This window comes from Cheilinus undulatus, linkage group 3, assembly GCF_018320785.1.
Source record: "Cheilinus undulatus linkage group 3, ASM1832078v1, whole genome shotgun sequence".
NCBI classification, from domain to species: Eukaryota; Metazoa; Chordata; class Actinopteri; order Labriformes; family Labridae; genus Cheilinus; species Cheilinus undulatus.
In genome coordinates, this window is record NC_054867.1 from 20,868,867 (window position 1) to 20,892,360 (window position 23,494).

Here is a 23,494-nt window from a genome sequence, read left to right on the forward strand (position 1 = left end):
AAGGGTTTTGACGGCAGAGGAGCTTTACTGACACCCTGTAGTTTAATTTAAAAGAAATCCAGTGAACCAGTAATTAAAGTGTTTGAATTAATTAAATCACTGCCAAAAGGATGAAATTTTAACACTGCAGGTTAAGGAGTAGGTGGTTGTGACCCGGAGAGGAGAGTGGAGCATCCACCGCGGTGGCGCAGGTCACGTGACCATCTTGTCTGCTGCTGGCTGTGTGAAGCGTGTTAGCAGGTAACAAAAACATACATTTTCTAATGTTTTTTAAGTTCAATTCTTCTGTTTAAACGCTTGTAAACATTTCACAGATGGACGTTTTTTTGCTGAAATGTTTGTCCACTGCCTTTGTTGTTTCGCTTACGCGGGGCTGTACGGGATGTCTTTCGCAATTTTTCTGTTGCCTTGTTCCCCGGCGAGCAATGTCGGGATGGGATTGTGCTCCGCTACGAGGCCTTTTTCTGTGGATTTAACACGGCTATGTTGTTAGCTGGCTAGCCTGTTGTCTACATGTTGAAGATATACCAAATTCAACAGCCACTATTATTAGATAATTCTGGGGACCTATAAATACGTACAATCACTTAAGCACGCCAGTTAGGCTGGTGGTTGGCGATCATGTAGGGACAGATTTAGATAGCATCGTTAGCTAGCCTCATCCCCACTGCATCGTTTGTTCAGTATGGACGGCTGTAGTGCCAGCATTAGCATGTAAGCAGCTAACCCGACTTCATGCTAGCGAGGACAAAGAGACCCCAGTACCAACAGCACCAAGTCGGTCAGTATTTAAGTCGAAAGCATTACGGTCTGATTTGGAATCTGGTTTGTTTTCGTGACATAGTCAATAACGCCAACCGTTACGGTGTAGTGCTCTACGTCAACTAAGAAAATATTAAAACAAAGCTAAGGGCTAACATTAGCATCAGTTCAAAACAACGATGCGCTTGCTTTAGTTTCAGAATAGATAATGACTTATTGTCAGTTCGCTATTGCAAGCTCATTCGTGGCAGACGTAAACACCCGCGTTGGTTATTATGGTCATTTTTGTTCGGATCTTAATGCATTAATGACTGAGTTGTGCAGAGTTGCCGACTGTTTTGTTGTTGATTGTGACAGAGATGATCGACGCTTGTAATATTGTAGTAATTGATTTATAAAATACGAACTGAATCAACTGATGTCACTTTCCAAGTCTCTTGATATTTTCACCAGAAAATGCATTTGAAAACAGTTTATCTTTTTGCATTAGCTTTGTTCATTGTAGCAGCCAATCGCAGCAGTGCATTTGCCAACGTCACCGAGGCACTGTAAGCTGGATCGCTATTGTTCTCAGACATAAAACAAATGGGTCAGCAGGGATATCTGTAGTTATTATTCTAGTAATGGACACCGTAGTCTAGGTGTGCAAATGTCATTCCTTACAAAGACAATTTGCATGGCAAGGTATTGAAGACGTAGCCTTTAAAAATATTATCAGGTCGCTATAGCACTGTGTTTAGGTATTGTTGACAGGTCTTCTTTACTATTGAAATGATTGGTGCTTTTCAAGTTATCACACCGTATTCAAAGCTATGTGCAATGTGAATGGGACTTGTCTGTAAAACACTCCGATAATACCCTAACAGTGTGTTTCAGCTTCTTTGTGTGTAGGGTCTGTGACTTACATATGAATCTTCACTGCTCTAAGCTACATAAGAGAGGGGATGTGAGGTCAGGGTGTGTGGTGTTTGTTCTGCTTCACACTCAGTGGTCTGTGCTATTTGTAAGAGGACACTGGGTCGCTCTCCCTCCTTGACCTAGATTTTCAGCAAAGCTGTTTTGTCACCAGGCCAACTCGTACAGCCTCCATAAGGGCAGTATTCATTATTGTGCAATAAGGCTGAGCTATTCTCACAACACATATTTCTGGAATTAAACTCCTTATTTCCTTCGAGGGAACGTATTGACACTGCTCTAATGGAGTTGTAAATAAACCCTGTGTGTGTCTGTTTTGAAAATAGCTTTGGGGTTGAGGAACTGTTGGTTGATGATGCTCATTCTTCCACGTTGTCGTTTGCTTTTCAGATTTTTCTATTTTGTACATACAGAGTTTTGTATATACTGTATATGATGAGCTCGCTGGGCGGCGACAAGGCCCGGGGCCCTCGGGAAAAAGCGCTGCCTGCTGCCACTCACACATCACAACCACAGAAACAGATACAGGTGAGCCGCTGTAACCACATAAAAAAATCTTGTGAAAGCACACAGTCATCAGCCACAGATATTTTGGAGCAAACCTCAATATGGATGATTTCTTTTGACACAAAACACAATAAACAATGAATGAAAAAGATATCTGTCTAAATACAAGTTATTTTAGTATTTATTACAGCTGTATAATTCAATTTAATTGGCAAAAAGGGGAGATTCATTCTAAAATGATAAATGTTTGCATGTAAAAACTGGGTAAAATTTACTTAGGTAAAAGTACTAATTTCAAAATGTACTTGACAAAAGAACAAGTACCCCCCCCAAAAAACTACTTAATTACAGTAATTTGAGTAAATGTTATTAGTTACTTTACTCCCCTGTTTTTACAAACGACCCCACTCAAACTTAATTTCAGTGCAACAGCTCAAACACATGATATATTTATGATATTTACCATGTTGTTTTATTTGGTTTTGTTTTACTAATTTGGCCTTAAGGTTATGTGTTCAAATGCATCAGATTTTACAGGTGTGCTGAATGGATGCACTTAATTGTTCCCTATTTTCTGTTCACTTGTTATAAACATTGGCATTTGTGTTGCAGGCTACTGCTGAACAGATCCGGCTTGCCCAGATGATCTATGACAAGAATGATGCTGACTTTGAGGACAAAGTTAACCAGGTGAGGAGCATTTACAGGAAGAAAGCATCTTTTATAATCCCAGGTCACTATGTAGTTGCTGCCATATGTTAAATACTGTCATTATTTTGTCATTGGTACTCCTTTGCTGACTCCCAGACATTTCATGTGTTTGTTGTTCTAACCAGCTGATGGAAGTGACGGGGAAAAACCAGGATGAGTGCATGGTAGCACTCCATGACTGCAACGAGGATGTTAGTCGAGCCATTAACTTCCTCCTGGAGAGCACCTCAGACATGGTAAACGATAGGTGACACTGTCTAGTGTAATCTAATTTGAATTAAATTAATGAACAAGACTGTCATGATTTAAACTTTGTTAATTGGCTGTTTTAAATGGTGTGAACTGATTTATTTTGCTTACAAGACAGGTTATGCAGTAGCTCTGGCCTCCTCTTAATATCTGAAGACATGCAAGTTAAATAGGTGACTGTATCCCTCATAGGCATGAGTTTGAGTTTAACTGGTTGTTGGTTGCAGATCTCTTTGTGTCAGCCTTGCCACTGACATGCGACTTGTCCAAGGTGTGCTCTGCCTGTTGCCAAATGCCAGCTAGGATCAGCTCTAGCTCCCTGCAAGTTTTTAAAGATAAGCAGATTTGCTAATGGATGTCTAGATAGATATACCTCATCCACGATGACATTGAGGTCGAACAGAAATATCTAATTAAGTAAATCTACATAATTAGTAACAACAGCAGATACATAGCTAGATCAATATATAAATTAATTAGTTCAAATAATTTAATATACTTTCCATTAAATGTTTTTACGCAGTAAAAGCTGCATGTGGGCACATAAACATATTGATAACTCTGAATTAACCACAAAGTTTTGATGCCAGCCCCCTCATAGTTTCCATGTGAAGTTGTGGTTAGCTGAATGTTTGAAAGCAACAGGAAATTTCATCATAAGTGGGCAAGCTGGCATGGTCATGATGTTTATACCACATGAATGGTGCGGTCTTGGGCCTGTAACAGCGCTGTTTCGTACTCATTTCATCTCTTCAGCTGTGTTGTTCTTTCTGTTTTTGGTGTGTGGAGTTTGTGCGTCTACTAAGAAATGATACAGTCGTTGAGCTCTCAGCAAGTGGTGATAGTAATGAGTCAGACTCACAGCCCAAGTCTCTATCGCTCTGCCCTCCTCCTCCTGTAACATGTCTGTAACTTAGGAGTGTTTTCATTTGAACCAAAACTCTTTTTACTTAACCCGTTTTCTATAAATGTAGGATTATGACCTGACAAAGGAGAAAAAAAGTTAAAAAATGAAACAAACCCTTGCCTTCTGGTCTGTGTTGTTTTGTATTCTAGCATATAATGAGTTTTGTAGTTGGTGCTTGCAATAAATAGTGAAGGGTTGAATTTTCAATCATGTTATGTCTTGAGGAGTTTATAAATGTGGCAGCTGCACATGCTTATGGTAATGATGCAATATATGCTGGCATATTAGTTGCATTGGTAACTTTTGATATAAAAACAGAGATATTAAAAGTGCATCTTACACACAAGATTTTTTTAAATATTCATGCTTATTTTCACTTACTATACCTGATTAAACCTCCTGTTAGAACTGCATCAAAGTGTTAAAACATTCAATTTCTCCTCCCTTTAAGCAGGACAGAGCATATTCCTTCATATCCTCAGTATGTAAGTTACTGCAAACTCACAGTGAAACTCCTGCCTACCTGAAAACTAAGTAAACATCTGTGCATCTTAACCATTAGATTTATACCCTGACTAAACAGGCATTCAAACACATCCTCCATCTGTGTTTACACAGGATATGCTAAGGTAAGGAGAGCACTGCTGTGAAGTCAGCCTTACATCAGCAGCTCCTGGAGCCCAGCACGCAATCACTGTATCTGCACTTTTAAAATTATTTTTGGGGGCTTTTTGCCTTCATTTGGACAGCACAGCTGAAGAGAGACAGGAAACATGGGATGAAAGAGAGGGGGAAGGCATGCACCAAACAGTGCTGAGACCAGGAATCAGTCCTGCAACCAGTGCAACGAGGACTCTAGCTTCTCTATATGTGGAAGTGATAATCAAGATATTGTGTGGCCTGTTGTGACAGCTGAACTGATTGAAGTAGAGCTATATCTATAGTGTCAGATGAGTGACAACCACAGCAGAAGCACATCCTGTGTCAGTGATCTGTTAACTAGTCGGTGTTCAGCAAAATATCATAAAGGGAAATGATTTGCAGCTGTTGATGTCAGCTTGTTAAGATTTAAGAGAGTATTTTACACATCACAGATTAAGAAATAAAGGGTGCTATGGATGTGGTGTTGATGTTGAAGCTCTATAAACTCTGTCTCTGATCAGAGCAAAAAGTCAAACAGGATACCAAATGTTTTGCTAACACTTGGGGTGTTCTGCCTTTGTATTGCAAGCTTAGTTGGTGTCCCAACATTTTTGCAAAATACCAGTCTGCACAGATGGCGGGAGAGGCTGCAGGGCAGGGCAGCAGGCCAAACAGCTAACAAGAGTGTTGTTGTAGTTTCATGGAAATCCAAAAATAGCAAATAAGTGGTTTGTAGAAGCCTCTGATGTCATGGTATATTACAGAACAAACTCTAATTCATTTGATATTCAATATCAACCCTATTACAAGACCTCACATGGTATTTGTTTTACTGACGTACAATCCATATTTGAACTTCCTGCAGTGCCTGCTGTAGTGTCTATCTGCTCTCTTGAACTAAATACAAAAGGCCAAATGTGGGTTTCACCTGAGCACACAATGCCAGAGACTACTTCAACTTTCCTGCAGAAGAAATCACAGATAAAGAGACAAATATACACTTTTACTACCTTAAATCTACCGTGCCTGCTGAATCACACTGTTATTATTGATTGTGTGTTAAAGGACCAACTCGAATATTTTTAAACTAGTGCAACAATAAACACAAAGCTGGCATGTTATGCTCCAATTTGGCTTGCTCTGCATCCTAGTTAGTTTATATTGAGGTGGAACAGTATTAGATGTTTCTTCATCACACTGTTATTTTGTTTTTTTAGACCTCATGGGAGACAGTTGGGAAGAAGAAGCCCTTGGTGAAGGAGGGTCCATCAGAAGGCAAGGAGAACAAAGAGAACAGGGAGAAGAAAGGAGAGAGGGAGGCAAGCAAGGGCCGCGCGGCTGCCAGTCGCAAAGGCAAGGGAGCAAGTCGGAGCAGACAGGGTATGTAGAAAAAACATAGTAATTTACACCTTCCGCAGTTCCCAGATTCACATTTAAGCTTATCATGGTGTTGCCTATTATCTTTATGCCCATTGCTTCTGTTCCGGCAGCCCGTCCAGAGGAGAACGGTGTGGAAGTGACACCAGTGGACAGAGGCTCCGATCGAGGTCGGAGGGTCAGAGGTGGGCGAGGTAAGCAGATGTGGAGTGAATTGCTGTCAGTGCAGTCCACACTTGGGTGAATGTGGCTGACTTTGGTGTTAATATTCTGCAGGATCTGGAGGTCGAGGCCGTGGTAGAGCACCAGCAGGGAGCCGGTTCTCAGCCCAGGGCATGGGGTACGATGACAGTACACGTACATTCGGGGGACCTTCACACACTTTTAATTGTTATTTGACTCAGGTCTGTCTTTTCACCTGGTTAAAAAAGGTTGAATGTGGTGTCTCATGAGTCTTAGGTCAGTCCCAACTAGATTTGATATCTAAAGAAGATATCAAACACATCCTACTGAGCAACTAACTGGCTAGAGAGCATGAAGTCTTCAATTCTATAATCAGAGCTTTGCCCAGTGAAAAGCATAAATATCAATCAGTATTAGTCCAGACATGTTTTTTAGGAAAACAGTAAACTATATAGGAATTTCCCCTCCTTTCAACGGCAAAATGTAACTAAAATACCTCCTCTTGACTCGCTCCCAGGACCTTTAATCCTGCGGACTATACCTCAGAGGCTGGTACTGGGACCACACAGACTGAGTCATGGGACACTGTGGCCAACAACAGCACAGATGGGACAGGTAAACTCTTTTCTACTCTTTATGCCCTATTGATGCATTTCTGTCTAAGGATATGAGTTCAATACTATGCCAGGTTTAGAACAATGTTTCTATGTACATAAGCTACATGCATCCTACAATATTTAAACTTTGTGGCACAGAGTCAAAATTTGGTTTACTGCAGAGTAGGTTTACATAGACAAGGGTTTTCTCTTTCAAAAATAAGAATATGAAAGTAGAATATTAAGTAGAAAGCTTGTGAGCTGTAGCATCCCAAATAAACAGCAAAGAAAATAAATATACTAAATAAATAAATGATTTGCAACAGGAGTTAATGAAGAACTGTTTTACGCAAAAGTAGAGTAGAAGGATAGTTTGTGCAAATATTTTGGCACAGTATGGAAATAGATTTAGTATTCAATGGAAACAGACAGTACTTAAACTGGTGTGTCCTCTAGTTACCTGGAGGAATACCTTGGATGACTGGACGGCTGAGGACTGGAGTGAAGACGTTAGTGTGAGTTTACATCATAGCGGGACAGTCTGTCACAAAGAAAACCTGTTGGTTTGTTTTTAACATAGCTTTTTAAATTTTGTGTATTCCTGCAGCTCTCGGAGACTAAAGTGTTCACCTCCTCATGTGCTCCGCCTGCTGAGAATCACATCACACCTGGGCAAAGGTAAGAAAGGTGTCTAGTTTCAGTTTAGGAAAAAGGCCCTGGTCTCCTACGTCTGTGTTACAGTGTAACAACTATTTTGTGATTGAACTTACTCTGTAGATTCTTGCATACTGTGTCTTTGCCACTCTAGTTATAAGAGGAATATAACAGGGTATCTGAAGGGTCTTGAAAAGTATTAAAAAGTGATTAATCAATTTTGGAAAAATTAAGACCCTTAAAAAGTATCAAAAAGTCTTATCACGACTTAATAAACTCTTAAATTTTGAAAGTATTTTTTTCTGAATTAGCTGTCCAAGAGTTTGAATCCCAAAACCATCTTAAAAGACAAAGATGAACAGGTACATAAAAAACTAGGCTATTGTGGGTGCGTTCGTAAATAGTCTCTGAAAGCGCCAGAGCGAGCTATATCACTGATGTAAATGGTTACAGCTTGAAGTGGCAGTGAGGTATTAAAAAAATATTGAGAAAGTCTTGAAAAAGTCTTAAAAAGGTATTAAAATTAACTTCAAGAGTCCTGCATATACCTTGTATACACAAGGTTTACTTGTACCAAAGAGTGACACTTTAAGTTGTCAACTTTTTACATGATTATTTTTTCAAATATAATTCTCCAACTGTGTCTGTGTCTGTGTTAGTCTGGACCTCGCCTCTCTGCTGCAGAAGCCTGTGGGTGGAGGAAGAGAACCACCTTCCTCCTCTTCCTCGCAGAGTCTGGTCTTCACTAACTCCCACCACCACCAGCCTCCACCGCAGCAACAGCAGCCCCCACTGAGCCGGACCACCACCAGTAGCACAAGCTACGCTCATGCTGCTTTGGTAACAACAGTTACCTGTAATACTATATACCCTTTTTTCTACACATAACAGAGACTGATGATTATCTTTTCTTGTGTTTTCCAGTCGTCAGTTCTGGGAGCTGGTTTCGGGGACTTGGGTCAGGCCAAAAGGACTCAACCCAGTGCTGGAGCTCAGATACTGGAGCAGCTAAAGGGTCCTGGCTTGGGGCCACTACCTTCGTCCCAGGCTGCACCTCCTGCCAACACCCAAGGAAGCAGCACCTCCATTGGACGACTGCCAGTCCTTGGAGCACCTGCACCGGCGCCCTCCTCGTCTAGCTGGGATATGAAGGCGTCAGAATCTAACTCCAACTCGCTGTCCTCACAGTTCAGCCGTAAGTGTTCAGCTCAGACCCCCACAGTGGTCCGACTAAAGTGTTTCCCCTTCTGTTCATTTGGGGTACTGGCCCACCTCTCCAAAAAGTAGGCACAAAATATTCAAATTATCATTTTAGTTCCATAAAGCATGAGCGTCTTTTACTCGTTAAGCTGTCCTGAACAGTGTCTCTGCTCTACTGGAGCTTTCATTGATCCAATGATTTTGGAAAATAAACAAATACCACACAGAACTCTCTACAGCAGCCATTCTTTATTGCAGAGGATTAAAGCAGATGGAATGTTTTAAGGATCTAAAACTTCACTGTAAATTAAGGTCCTCAGAGATCCTAGAAGTAGATTAATATTCTTAAACTGAGATCCCTGTGCATAGCCCATGTCAGGTGCCAGTCGGTTGCTGGAGCAAAGTAAACAAGGAGAAATAATTTGCCGCACTCTGACTTTACTTTTAGTGTGTCAGTTTTTGTTATGCGTGCTACTTTAACATGTTGCCATTCCTTTGTTGAAGTTCTTGCCTTGTGTTTTTTGTATATGCAGGTGAGTTTGGCCTGCAGCCGGAGCCTTCTCTGGTGCTGAGTCAGCTGGTTCAGAGGCACGCCGCCCCTTCCTTGCCTCTGGCACGTCAAGCCAGCCCTCCGTCGCAACAGCAAGCCCCCCCTGTTTCAGCGTCACCTGCTCCCCAGCTCAGCAGCACGCCTGTACAGGCAGGCCCGGTCATGGCTGCTGCTGGTGCTAAACCTCCTGCCCCCAGCACAGGGCTGGACCCTCTGGGTGGCAGCACACCGCAGCAGCAGCGGGCAGCACTGAAAGGCCAGAAACGAAGGATACCTCCCACATCAAAGGTAGAGGATGTTTTTTACCAACAGATGCAGGATTTTTCTTAATCTGTGTTAACGTACCCTTTTTTTTTCTACCACAGAGTTAGATTAAATTGAAATGATGCTTCTGAGACCTGACTCAGCTTTCTGTCTTTCCTTGCAGATCCCCTCCACGGCAGTTGAGATGCCAGGCTCAGCTGATGTCCCCGGGCTGAACCTACAGTTCGGAGCTCTAGACTTTGGCTCAGAGTCTGCATTGCCAGAGTTTGGAGTTGTGGATAACTGTGTTAGTGCAGTATCCAGGGAGTCCACGCCAGCCCCTGCCTCAGCACCAACTGCACCAGGAGCAGGCACACAGAGCCAGACAAGCCTGTACTCCAAACCACTCAGGTTCTGTCACTGCTACTCAGTGATGAGTTTAATTTCTGCAGTTAGTTGATCAGATGAAAATATTCATGAACCTTTTTTGTTTCTCAAATAAACGTAATATTTCATAGCTCTTCATCACTGCTTATTTATTATGACACATTGTCCTTATGCCGTTATCTTGCAGTGAGTCGCTGGGCAGCCCTCTGTCCGTCGCCCTGTCCCTCCCCCTCTCTTCATCCGAGCCAGTATATCACTCCTCTTCGGTGGCGTTATCCAGCCTCCCTCCCTCCTCATTAGGGACTGTGGGCTCCACCAATCTTCCATCCTCTTCCTCAACAGCCTCCACCACCTCCTCTTCTGTACCTCCTTCATCTCACTTTTCCACAGTGGGGGGGAGTTACGAGGGGAGCATGCCCCCTCACTCACGACTGGCCTTTTCCCAGAGCAAAGAGGCCACAGGGCCAGTCATGGTGAGTAGAGACAGCTAAAAATATGCCCATGTCTGAAATGAAAGGTTGTGAGTTTTTATGGTTCAGCAAATCCTGAACAGAAACATGCATTGACAAAAGATCTCCTTTCTAACTCATTACTAGACATATGTAAAAATATATTGTTTTTTCTTTTTGTTGTTTTTGTTCGCCCTTAGTTTGAAGAACCTTAAGTAGCAGCTTGATCTGTTGTTGTTAAATGCAATCACTAAGCTATGTTTTTCTTGCCACCAGAACGGTCTTAATGGTGTAAGGACCTCTGCTGCTTTAGACAGTAAGTAACCCTGTACTTTTTAATTGTTAAATTAGTTATGTTTTAATGTAAATCAGCAACCATGTTTCTTGGTCTTTAAGAAGAATCTCTCTACTTTCTGATTACTCCCAGCTTCATCAGCGTCCTCCACACCAAAGCCAGACTCTCCGTCTCTAAACATCAGCACCAACGGTGCCTCAGCACCCTCCTCTCACTTACCTTCCTCCCTGCCTGCGCACAGCTCCACCACGCTCTCCAGCCTGACACAAGACTTGCCCACAGTCAGCCAGCTCAATACCCTCAACAGGTGACACACATGCACACAGCGCAATGATGACTAACTTAAAAAAGGAAAATTTGGTTCTGATGCATAGTTGAACTTTCTCCATTTTTTTTTTGCAAGAGTGGTTTACTGATTTTGTTTACTTTCTCACACAATTGTATTGAAAATACTGCAGTGTTGCTTTCTCAATGTTGAAAATTGTCATGCGCAACAAACAAAAATGATCAAATATAGTAAGTAAATTTGAGAATATTACCATGCCGTTTGCTTTATTATGATGGTTGATGAGTATCAAACATTATTCTAATCATTACCCTGTCCTCTCTGAATTCTCTCTACAGTCACGTCAGCAGTCATTCCTCAGCCTCAGCACTGGGCTCCAGCTCCCTCACTGTAAGTTTCTGTCTCATCCTCTACCAGGGCTTGACATGAACTTCTTTGCTCACCAGCCACTGTGTCTGATGGTTTTGCAGGGTTACTAGCCACTTAGCATTTCCAGTAGCCTCAATTTGTTGTTGGGAAATTATATTTTAAATTCCAAACTGTGTACATTTGGTATGAGGTGAAACAGTTGCTCCATTTTCCCCTCATTAACTGATTGTTATAAGCTCATCCCTTAATAAAGCACTTTCCCTTGCACACATTAAACAGGACACTACAGGGATATTTGACATGCTGCACTGTTACAGACTGTGTCTGAGATACTGAACATAAAATGTCTTTGTCATTAATCAGATATAGACGATGCATATCTGTTAAATGTTTAGTTATTTATTATTGTGAATTTAAAAACTTGAAAACACCAGTTAGTTTTAAAAACATTTCTGCTTCTCACTCAGATAAATCTCCACTAGAGAAGGCTGAGTGTTGAATCTCTCATCTCCTTTATTCTCTTTTAAACTGGTTTCATAATTTATGGTTGAAGTACCTTTATATGTGAAAAATAAAGCTTTCAAATCTTTTAGATTTTCTGTTAAAATAATAGATTACTTCAATTTGCTGCATGAATTTCGTATTTTGAGAAGATCTAGACATCTGTTTTAACACTCTCTTTGTTGTGGTGTTTTACTGGAGTAAATCAAATCAGAGAAACGGAAAATTTCACTTTATTCAGATGAATTCTTCTTGACTCCTAAAGCTGAGGACACACCACAAAATTTTTACCAGGATTATCAATTAGGCAAAGTCTGTACCAGTCTGCATTAGTTGGGTACAGTCGGCATGGCTAGTTGGCAACAAAATCTGTTAGTGTCTGGGGGGAACAGCCCCCGACCAGACCTCAGGCGCAATCAATCAAACATATTTAAACATGTTTGAGCTGAATCTGGACACAGTCAGGCAGTGTGAACTGCAAACATCTGTAGCCAACAGCCAATGAAAAAGAGAGGGTGGGACACAGAAATGGCGTCCTCCTCTTCTTCTTAAAGTTTTACTGGCGGTTGGCAAACAACAAATTGATGCATTACTACCACCAACTGGTATGTTTGTTTACCCTTTAAACTGTTGTCCTTGTGAGAGTTTACTGCGTTCATTTGGCTTTGTTGGTTTGACAAACAATGAAGTCTGTGTTCTTCATCAGTTGTGAAAATGTGTGATCTCCAGTCTTTCAGTCGTTATACAAAAATCTGCTGAAACTTAGGGATGCGTGCAGTTAATCGCTGAAATGGTTAAGTTTGTTCATCAAATTAGCCCGTAGTGGATTTATGAGTCGGTTAAACGAATTACCCATCATTTTTATAAACACAGGCTAGAAATCACGGTCTATTATGCTCTTTTAAGCAGTAATTAACCTCCTGCCACTAGAGGTCACTGTAGCTTTTGTTAATGCCCGCTGCCTTCCTGTCTGACCCTTCATGTAAACATGATGTAAACATGAGAAGCTCAGCGGTGGCTTAACGGTTAGCGTGTAGTAGGAACAACACAGTATGACAGTTTTTTTAAGGGGTAAATGGAAATAAAGTGGTATGTAGGCTGTGGAGGGTTGAACTCACCTGAACTCAAAATTTTATAGATTTTCTATAAACTCCCAAAATGTTGTGCAAAGTCATCATCCAGGGACCTCTGCTGTGTTCCATTTACCTTGGAAGTAGGATGCCAGACCTGGGAATAATGTAATGAGGAATGATGCATACATATATGGAGGTTTAAATCCTTTATTTGTCCCTCTGTAGACATATGATATCAAGGGAATATTAATCAAATAATCTTGAAACATAGCACACTCTGATGTGCTTGTCCTCCATGGTCAGAGAGGAGCAGGTCTATGTTTATCCAGTTTGCTATTGAGCAGCTTAAACTTGTAAAAAAAATCCACACTAAACAAACAAAAAAAAATTATAAACAGTACTTAAAACATTAAGCATTATCCATCAGTATTACCATATTTAAAGTAACAATCATTAAGAGCATAGATATTTCGTGGATGTTAAGAGCAGCATGCATGCATCTTCAAATATCTAAAAATTCAGACTCTTTCAGATTTAACCAGTTTCTCTCTTTGTGTCCTCAGTACACCAGTGTTGACAACAGCAGCAGTGTAAGCTCTCTGGCTCCCTCCTCTGGCTCGTACACGTCATCACAGCCCTCAGCCTCAGCACTCCACTCGACCCACAATAGCAGCAACAGTAGCAGCGGCATCAGCCACCTGGCCAACCTGCCCAACATGGCCAACAACATGAGCAGCACAGTCGGCAGTCTCGCCGGCACCGGTGGGCTTCACTCTGCTGCCGCCACCAGCGCAGCGCTGGGACTCGGCTCCAATGGAGCTAATGCCACGTCCAACCTCTCCGCACCAAGGACCACACCCTTGCTGTCCTCTGCTGGTAAATGTACACACTCATTGCAGATGCAAGTGTTTGTTTTACTTACCTTTACCGCTCTCATGAGTCAAGCCAAATAGATGGAATCATAGTATATTAAAATGGAGGTTGTTCCTTCATTGTGTTCCAGGTAAAGCTCCTCCTAACCTGTCCCAGGGAGTGCCTCCTTTACTGCCCAACCAGTATATCATGGGCCCAGGGGGGCTGCTGCCAGCGTACCCAGTAAGTAGCCTGAAGGATCAGTAGTTATAGTTGTTGCTTTTCTCCAAAAATTACTCAACACATATGTGATGCTTTTCAGTCACATTCCCTCATTGTGTTGCTCTGTGATGTTTATATATATATATATATATATAAACTTAGCACAAAAAGTAAGGAAATTTGTGTTTGATAGATTATTTCTTTGTTGTAACAATGCTTCTTGGCAATAAATCTTATACCGTGGGAAAGCCGGTTTATTTCCCTCTTAATAAGTATGTGGGTTGCACCCATAAAAAATTTGCCAAATCTTGTCTGCCAATGCCAAACAGCTAATTCTGCCATTGACTCTTGTTTGGTGTTTGGTGGATTGGATGATTGAAGTTTGAAGAAACAAGACATATTGACAATCTAACAGTTTATTCATTTAACAAACAGAAGCCTCAGTAGCATGTGGAAGAACCATACACAGGTGCCAATCAAGCTGATTGGCACCATCTGGAGGTACCAGAAGCTCAAAACGAGTCAATAGCAACAGCAAAATAAGCTGTTTGGCATTAGCAGAGAATACTGGGCAAAGTTTTCATGGGTACAACCCACATTCTCAGCTCTGCTGCTCATCCCACAAATGCATGTTCCTTACAAATGCAGCACCATTTAAAAGGGAAATAAACAGGCTTTCCAGCAGTATAAGATTTTTGCCAAGAAGCACTGTAACAACAAAGAAATAATCTACCAAACACAAATTTCCTTACTTTATGTGCAGTGTTTATATCTGTGTATCTAACATGCTTTGTTGTCATTGTGTCTTACTTAATGCGCACTTTGTATCTCACAGCAGATCTATGGCTACGAGGACCTCCATATGCTCCAGTCAAGACTGCCAATGGTGAGCCTCATCCACAGTCCTTACTCTTGTTATTCAGTTTGTTTGATTGTCTGATGTCTCTCCTGATCCTGTAATGTCCCCTCAGCCCTCTTTGCAGGATTACTATGGAATCACATTCCCCGGCCCCACTGCGACTCTCTCAGGCAGAGACGGGAGCCTAACCAACAACCCCTACTCAGGTAAGGCATATTCGAGTCTCCTGCACACACTCATCAAATGATGATGTTTTACAGTTAATTCTCTGGCAAAACACAACATTCATCATTTCATCTCTCACATTGTCAGGTGAAGTCACTAAGTTTGGCAGGAATGACTCCACCTCTCCGGCCCCCCCTACAAGCCTCGCAGCTCCACAGCCCCCCCAGGCTCAGAACCAAGGACAGAGCCAGGCCCAGCCTCAGCCTCCTCAGGCCCAGCCTCAGCCGCAGGGTCAGCCGCAGCACCACAGCAGTCAGGCTTTCCTTCCCCCAGGTTACAGCTACACGGGCCTGCCTTACTACCCAGGGGTTCCCGGCGCTGTGCCCAGTGCTGCCGCCTTCCAGTACGGCCCCACCATGTTTGTCCCTCCTGGGGGCCCGGGACCAGCCTCAGCCAAACAGCACAGTATGGGTCTGGGTCTGGGAAACCCTTCGGCTAGCCCCTTCCAGCAACAGACCCAGCAGCAGCCCAGCGGCTATGGCCAACATACCTTCAGCTCAGGTTAGTTAGAGCACAAATTAATTAGTTTAAATCTCCTGTGTAGAGTTTTTAGCAGCTTATGAACAGAATAAAATTTATAAAAATGTCTGTTTACAACCCACAAAAGCTAAAGTGACTCACAAAAGTGAGTTTTGATCTCCCAACCTGCATTTATTTAACACTTTTATGGCAAAGTTCTTAATGAGTTATTCATACATACAGCTGTTAAGTGGGGGGTGGTTGATGAACACTAATAATCTGCACAAGACAAGATCAGGATTATGATAAGGTATTTACTTTGTCCTCAAAATCTTACTCCGTTCCCCTCCAGGGTACGAGGAGCTGACAGCGGGGCCAGCAGGAGTGGACTATAGTAAAGGATACAACTCCTCCTCACAGGCACAAGCCAAATCTGCTGCTTCTGGACCCGGAAAAGGTACAAAGCAAAAAACAAACCTGTCTGTTTTCCCCTTTTTTATTGATCTGATGTAAAATTGTATTTTTTCTGATTCTTTTAGGTGTCTCAGTGACGTCCAGTAACTCGGGTGTGCCAGACATCAGTGGAAGTGTTTACAATAAGACCCAGGTGAGAATCAAACAGCTCGTGCTCTCCATGTATTCTATTTTCTTTCTGTATCATTTGTTTCAGGTAAATGTCCTGTGAGGAGCATTCAGTTGTTTGGAGTGCAATTCTACCTCTATACTCATTAAAATGGGAAATCTTGAGTAAAATTGATTGTGATACTGTTAGTGATACTGGCCAGCAGTGAAGGCTCACTGACACAGCAATATCCCCCGCCTCCTTTTGTCTGATGGAAACAGAAAACAAACTCACAGGGTGCTGCCTGCCTTCTCTGTTGTATTGCAATCTGTGATTCAGAAGTAATCCTGGCATCCAGATGAAGATTAGGGTCAAAGGAACAAAACTATGTTTATTTTTTCCTGAAAACACGCTAACTCAAGAAATCATCAATAAAAAACACCATGTAGACACTGCTCCTCGCCAAAGCAGACATATTGAGTGTTCCTGTCACTGTTCAGGTCTGATAATGGCAGTCTATACAGGAAAGTGTAACTGGTAGACTACAAAGAACAAAACAAGTGCAGCCATATGTTTTTTTCACTTATTTATTTATAAAATACCAAAAAGTTATTTGGTGCAACTGTGTTATTTTGTCAAATTTCTAAAAAAGGAAACAATGCAAGTATTTATTTTTAGCCTCATTTAGGAGGCTTTGAATATTGAACAAATGACCCCCTAAAAAATTCAAATTCAATATTTTGTCTCTGTAAAGAATATTTTTTCATGTGTTGTTGAAATAAACACAAAAATATAGTATGATATAGCTCTAAAGACCTTTAATGCCTATTGATTACCAGGTTCCCATTTGTAGTCTCAAATAGCCAATTTGTAATTCGCCTGGACATTACTCTAAAAGTTGCATTCCTAAACAGTCATTTTGGTTTGTTATACATCACATTTACCAGGCATGTGGCAATGGTTCCACTGAGTTTCTAAGAAAGGATATCACATCCATAACTAAATTTTTATTTAACCTCCTGAGACCCAAGCTTTTGTTTGGAATGCATTTTTAGTTTCACCCACTTATTTTGTAAAAGTGTGACCCGATAACTATAACACAAAACAAAGTTAGAATTTTTTTACTTGTAAGCAGTCATTTTCACAAAGAATATACTTTTGAAATGCAAAAATCGGTTGTGGCATTTTCCTGTTGATGTATTGCAAGAACTTATATCAGCCAAGTACAAACTAAATTTCCACTAAAAGTTTTGGAGGTCTTGGAAAATTTCCTTTTGCTGCTGCCCAAAACATCAAAATTTCCCCAAATTTCTGAGACATGGCCAAAAATGTCTGTAGTGTGACCCTTGGAAAAGAAACTTCAGAGTCATTGCTTTCAGGGTTTGCTTGTAGTCACAGGGGTCTGTGATCAGTAACTGTCATAATTTACATACGTCATTTTCAGTCTTTTCTGTAAAAAAAAACAAAAAAAAAAACAAACAAAAAAAAAAACAATAAAAAAAAGCCTTGCAAAGGGTTAAAAATCTGAAATTGTGGCCCCAGTTTAGCTCAGTAGGCAGAGCAGGCACCTATATGCAGAGGCTACACTCCTGAATGCACTGGTCATAGGATAGATTCTGGTTCTGGTCCTGGGGCTGCTTGGTGCATGTCTTCTTCTCTCCTCTTCAGCTGTCCTATCAAATGGAGGCAAAAAGCCCAATGAACTATTTGGAAAAAGACTACAATTTCATTGCAGGAGCTTTAAGTTTTGAGTCTAATTTTCTTTTCCTTTTTACCCTTCAGTCTTTTGATAAGCAGGGTTTCCATGCGGGGACCCCTCCTCCCTTCAGCCTGCCATCAGCACTGGGGGGTCCAGGGCCTCTGAACCCCGGAGCAGCACCTGGAGGCTATGCACCAGCCCCATTCCTCCACATCCTGCCTCACCAGCAACCACATTCACAGCTGCTGCACCACCATCTAGCTCAGGACGGACAGGTAAACACTCAACAGCTTCAGCAGATGAACTGGTCTCTACGTTTTAATAGTTATTTGATTATTACTCACATTATTTTTCATGCCCAGGGCGGTCCGAGCCAGCGTGGCCAGTCCAGCAGCCTGCAGCAGAAGAGCCAAGTCAACAAGTCGAGCTACGGCAGCTCTCCTTACTGGGCCAACTGAGAAGGCTACAACTATGATGTGTGTGCGATGTGTGAAAGGACAGACGCCGACACACAGCAGCACACCTGCGTATCTGACTGACGAGATCATAGAAGGACAAACCATTTTACAACACAAGCTAAAACACACACTACCACCCCTCCCCTTTGCTCTGTATATCCCCTTTTCAAATTTATGGCTGTTGTATGTAAAATATATTTATGTATGTATTTATACAGTATATATGTATTGGTAGGACATAAAATGTGGTTTCTGCATTTTGTTTTTATTTTGAAGGACATTTTATTTCAAAATAATGTGGAAAGACGAGAATGCTAAATCATGGAGATGAAGTTGGTGAATATACTTGAACACAAGCATCTTGTGATGTGGATTTTTTTGTATGCATACATGAATTGAGAATGATGTACATAGACTCTACACATCATTTTCACGGCAAAGGCCTTTTTTTATTTTCAGAAAAAAGTTTTTGTAACTTTGGTCCCCTGCATCTGTGAATCCTTATATTGAGGGTGACTTAAGTTTCTAGCTTGACTTTTCTTTTTGCCCCATTTCCCTCCATCTGTCTCATTCCTCAACTCTTAATAGTTGGCTGGTTTTAACCAGCCAGGCCTTGGATTTGATGACATTTTAACATTGATTTAATCCTTGTTGTCCGAATTAAAAGTTATGAACAGTTTGTTTGGGCCTGGCATCAATATTTACCAATCACTTTGTTTTTTACTGGATTCAGACCCACATGTTCCATTTATATGCAATATTTTACTCTTCGTGATCGACCAATGTTTGGCGTGACAGCATTTTTCCTTTTTACACTGCGGTGCAGCCAAGCCAACTTGTGAGAAAATAACCAATATGTCAGACATACCAAGTGACCAAAGGATTTTACTGTGTCATTCAAACTCAGGACACAAGTAGTACTTCTTTAGGCTCCTGCAACATGCCTCTAAGTGAAAAGCATGCAGTATTTTACTAGTCGTACTAGTATACTTGCATGTTTTTGCCTGTATTAAACTGCTGGTAGCCATGGAAACGTAACTGCATTCATATTCAGATAACTGGCACTTTAGAAGTGCAGTCATGGACAAAAGTATTGGCACCCTTCGAATTTTTCCAGAAAATACACCATTTCTCCCAGAAATTGTTGCAATTACAAATGTTTTTGGTATACATGTGTTTATTGCCTTTATGTGCATTGGAACAACACAAAAAATCTGAAGAAAAAAGACAAAATTGACATAATTTTACACAAAACTCAAAAAATAGGCTGGACAAAAATGGTTGACACCCTCAACGTAATATTTGGTTGCACACCCTTGGAAAAAAATAACTGAAACCAATTGCTTCCTATAACCATCAACAAGCTTCTTACACCTCTCAACTGGAATTTTGGACCACTCTTCTTTTGCAAACTGCTCCAGATTTCTCAGATTTGAAGGGTGCTTCTGGCAACAGCAGTTTTGAGATCTCTTCATAGGTGTTCAATGAGATTTATATCCAGACTTGTTGCTGGCCACTTCAGAACTCTCCAGCGCTTTGTCTCCAACCATTTCTTGCTGCTTTTTGAGGTATGTTTGGGGTCATTGTCCTGCTGGAACACCCATGACCTCTGACGCAGACCCAGCTTTCTGACACTAGGCCCTACATTGTGGCCCAAAATTTTTTGACAGTCTCCGGATTTCATGATTCCTTGCACACAGTCAAGGCACCCAGTGCCAGAGGCAGCAAAATAACCCAAAAAAATCCTTGAAGCTCCACCATGTTTGACTGTAGGTACTGTGTTCTTTTCTTTGTAGGCCTCATTCTGTTTTCTGTAAACAGTGGAATGACGTGCTTTTCCAAAAAGCTCTACCTTAGTCTCATCTGTCCACAAAATGTTCTCCCAGAAGGATTGAGGCTTACTCAGGTACATTTTTGCACACTCTAGTCTGGCTTTTTTTATGTCTCTTTGTCAGCAGTGGGGTTCTCCTCGGTCTCCTGCCATAGCACTTCATCTCATTTAGATTACGACAAATGGTCTGAGCTTACACTTTTGCACCCTGAGTCTGCCGGACAGCCTGAATTTATGTGGGAGTTGAATGAGGATGTTTATCCTCCATTCCAACTATCCTACGTTGCATTCTTTTGTTAATTTTTCTCTTCCATCCACGTCCAAGGAGATTAGCCACAGTTCCCTGGGTTATAAGCTTCTTGATTATATTCCACACAGTGGACAAAGGGATTTCAAGATCTCTGGAGATGGTCTTGAAACCTTGAGATTGTTCATATTTTTCTACAATTTTGCTTCTCAAGTCCTCAGACAATTCTCTGCCCTTCTTTCTCTTCTCCGTGCTTGGTGTGACACACAGGTACACAACACAAAGTTTGAGTCAACTTTTATACATTCTAACTGGCTTCAGGTGTGATTTCTAGATTGCCAGCACCTGTTACTGCCACAGGTGAGTTTAAATGAACATCACATGCTTGAAATAAAATGATTTACTCACAGTTTTAAAAGGGTGCCAATACTTTTGTCTGGCCCATTTTTTAAGTTTTGTTTTTTGTGTTGTTCCAATGCACATAAAGGCAATTAACGTGTATACCAGAAACATTTGTAATTGCAACAATTTCTGGGAGAAATGGTGTATTTTCTGGAAAAATTCCAGGGGTGCCAATACTTTCGTCCATGACTGTACTTGTTAAGACAACAGTATACAGTACACCCTGTGATTCATCTGTTATTTCCGTCACAATCAGCCAACTTGGTTGCCCATGGAGGTCAGCAAAACCATGGTCCATTGTTAAGTTGTGATATCCATATTTCATTTTTAACCTGAAAAAAAAAAAAAAAAAAAACTCTTATCAAAGAAAAAAAAATCTTTTTTGTGTAGTAAATAACCTTAAAAATGTAAATCCACTTGGATTAAAAAAAGAATAAAAATGATTTGCTACAATGGGTTAATTATAGCAAAATTTGTGGAAAAGGTGGGGAAATTGGATTTTAAAAGTAGCAGATATGTTTAGAAGGGGCAAAAATTTGATAAAAATGGCAAAAAGGGCAAAAATTGGTTAAAGTGACAAAAATGGCAATAAAAAGAGGTAAAAAGGCATTTAAAATGTGGTGGAAATTGCTTTAAATTGGCAAAAATGGGTTAACTAAGAAAGAAAAAATAGGCAGATACTGGTAGAAATTGGTTAAACTAACAAAAATGGGCATATTAAATGGTGAAATGGGAAAAATTGGGTGTAAAATGGGTCAACAGAGGTTACATTAAGCTTAAGTGGCAAGAATTGGTTTAGAAGTGGCAAAAAACAGGCAGAAAAAGTAGTTAAAAGAGTTTAAAACTGACAAAAATAGGTGTTAAATGATAAAGTGTGCTAAACTGGTGGGAAAATGTTGAAAAGGAGTAAAACATTTGTCAAATTGGTGTAAAGTGGCAACGGTGTAATTAAAAAAATATTAATATAAATTTCTTAGGGCAACTTGAGACCCCCTCTCAGTGTCTTATGACCCCCAATGGGGTCCCGACCCCAAGGTTGAGAACTACTGGCTTAGATGCTTAAAGTTGTAAAGTTTCATTGGTGGCCATGTCATCTTTCTCTTTATTAGGATCGCTTTTAGCACTAGCATAAGCATCAACTATTCTATGGGACCCAACACAGTCATGCACATTTGCACACTATACAACATAAACATGGTCTTAACCTACAGTACCACATACATGGAAAATCATGGCAAAACTTAACTTAGTTTCTACAAATGCCTTTTGGTATAATAAACATACAGTTGAGGACAAAGCCCCCCTATGAAATTTTAAGTTTTTTCAAGATTCTACTAAGTGTTTGGTTTTTTAACAGAGCAAGGAATTTTCCACATAGCATTCCTGAACATACTAGTTATCTTTTAAAGGCATCAATTATTTTTTTCTGAACACAATTAAAAAACTTTCTCAGCAAAGGCAAAAACTACCAGGGTCAATATCAACTTCCTTCAAGAACTGACCTTTTTACTGAGCCATAGCACAAACCACTGTTGTGCAACGTTCTTCAAGTTTGCAATGCTCAAAGCTTGTAAAATGAAGTTAAAACCAAGTGTTATTTCCCAGTTTACATACAGTATAAAAGCCTCAGAAAGGGTTTTGAGCTGTCACTTGAGAAGGCACCATGCCAAAAACAAAACAAATCATTTTGGACTTGAAAAAAAGAATTGTTGATGCTCACAAAGCAGGAGAATGATCTACAAAGTTATCACAGCGTTCCCAACTGTCAAGAGTGAGAATTATCAGGAAATTCAGTGAGAGCCAGACAGTCCAGAACAAGCCTGGCAGAGGTAGGAAGAGAACGATTTCAAAGACTGGAAAGAATACTAGTGAGAGATGTGTCTAAAGACCCCAGAAACACTGCCAAGACACTCGAGAAAGACTTTGCCAAGTCAGGAATTGTGGTCTCAAAGACCATCACTACATGGACATAGAGGTTGCAGACCAAGAAACACTCCCCTTTTGCAGAAGAGACACCTTTAAGCCAGACTGAAGTATGCTAAGACAACCTGAAGGATTATCAATACTGGAATTCTGTCCTTTGGTCAGATGAAACTAGAGCTCTTTGGCCACAGAGACGTTGGTGATGTTTGGAGAAAGAAGGGAGGGCGTATCACCCAAAGAACAACATCCCTGCGGTGAAACATGGTGGTGGGAGGATTATGCTGTAGGGATACTTCCGTGCATCTGGAACTGGAAACCTTGTCCAGGTGGAAGGAACAATGAAGAAAGGATATGTGAAGATTTTGAAAGAAAACCTGAAGTAGTCATCAAAAAACTGGGTCTGGGTCATCACTTTGTCTTCCAACACAACAACTTGAAGAACTATCTTCAGAAGACCAAAGTGAGCATTATCGAGTGGCCCGCACAAAGCCCCAACTTAAATCCCATTGAAAACCTGTGGGGTGAACTGAAGACAAAGGTCCATGCCAGGCGGCCATCAGATCTGGAGGAGCTTGAGAGATTTACCAAGAAGAATGAGCTGGGACTCCTCAGAAGATGCGTCATGGACTTGTTGAAAACTACAAAAAAAAAACGACCACAGGCAAAAAGGAGACTTTTGACTGTTAGCACAAGGGGGGCTACTAATATTTAACCTCGTAGTTTTTGTGGAATATTTCATTTCTATGCACAAAGTAAAATAATTACAGCATCCAAAAGCATAGTGTAAGGTGATGCTAGGAGTCATACTCAAAGTACTTCTGACGTGCAAGTAAGTTTATGTTGAGTAGGGTGATTAAACCAGATAACTGCCAGAAAGATAACACTCCTTTAAATCAGCC

General features: G+C 41.0%; 1 protein-coding gene across 3 annotated transcripts; it reads left to right on the top strand.

Annotated features, from left to right (window-relative positions):
- Window positions 1-153: 153 nt before the first annotated feature.
- ubap2a (ubiquitin associated protein 2a) lies at window positions 154-18,871 on the top strand. Of its 3 annotated transcripts, none has more exons than XM_041783134.1 (27): window positions 154-240; window positions 2,068-2,205; window positions 2,797-2,874; window positions 3,021-3,131; window positions 5,911-6,073; window positions 6,184-6,264; window positions 6,347-6,410; window positions 6,771-6,868; window positions 7,306-7,364; window positions 7,457-7,527; window positions 8,163-8,343; window positions 8,428-8,698; window positions 9,237-9,541; window positions 9,681-9,907; window positions 10,071-10,356; window positions 10,609-10,648; window positions 10,760-10,934; window positions 11,252-11,303; window positions 13,420-13,732; window positions 13,860-13,951; window positions 14,766-14,816; window positions 14,902-14,995; window positions 15,102-15,515; window positions 15,826-15,930; window positions 16,013-16,080; window positions 17,818-18,009; window positions 18,097-18,871. In XM_041783134.1, exons 2-27 carry the CDS (start codon window positions 2,110-2,112, stop codon window positions 18,190-18,192), a joined length of 3,783 nt encoding a protein of 1,260 aa, XP_041639068.1. In that variant the 5' UTR covers window positions 154-240; window positions 2,068-2,109; the 3' UTR covers window positions 18,193-18,871. The 3 variants fall into 3 exon arrangements, with proteins under 3 accessions (XP_041639068.1, XP_041639069.1, XP_041639067.1); XM_041783135.1 differs by having other exon boundaries at window positions 217-240; window positions 2,091-2,205; XM_041783133.1 differs by lacking the exon at window positions 154-240 and adding an exon at window positions 681-781.
- Window positions 18,872-23,494: the final 4,623 nt, after the last annotated feature.

What these genes read in the sequence shown, in the direction of transcription:
- ubap2a (XM_041783134.1), top strand. Translation starts at nt 2,110, where the DNA reads ATGATGAGCTCGCTGGGCGGCGACAAGGCCCGGGGCCCTCGGGAAAAA. An exon ending in AGCAAGTCGGAGCAGACAGG is followed by an intron (nt 6,074 to 6,183) that starts GTATGTAGAAAA and finishes CTGTTCCGGCAG; the next exon opens with CCCGTCCAGAGGAGAACGGT. An exon ending in AGGCCACAGGGCCAGTCATG is followed by an intron (nt 10,357 to 10,608) that starts GTGAGTAGAGAC and finishes TCTTGCCACCAG; the next exon opens with AACGGTCTTAATGGTGTAAG.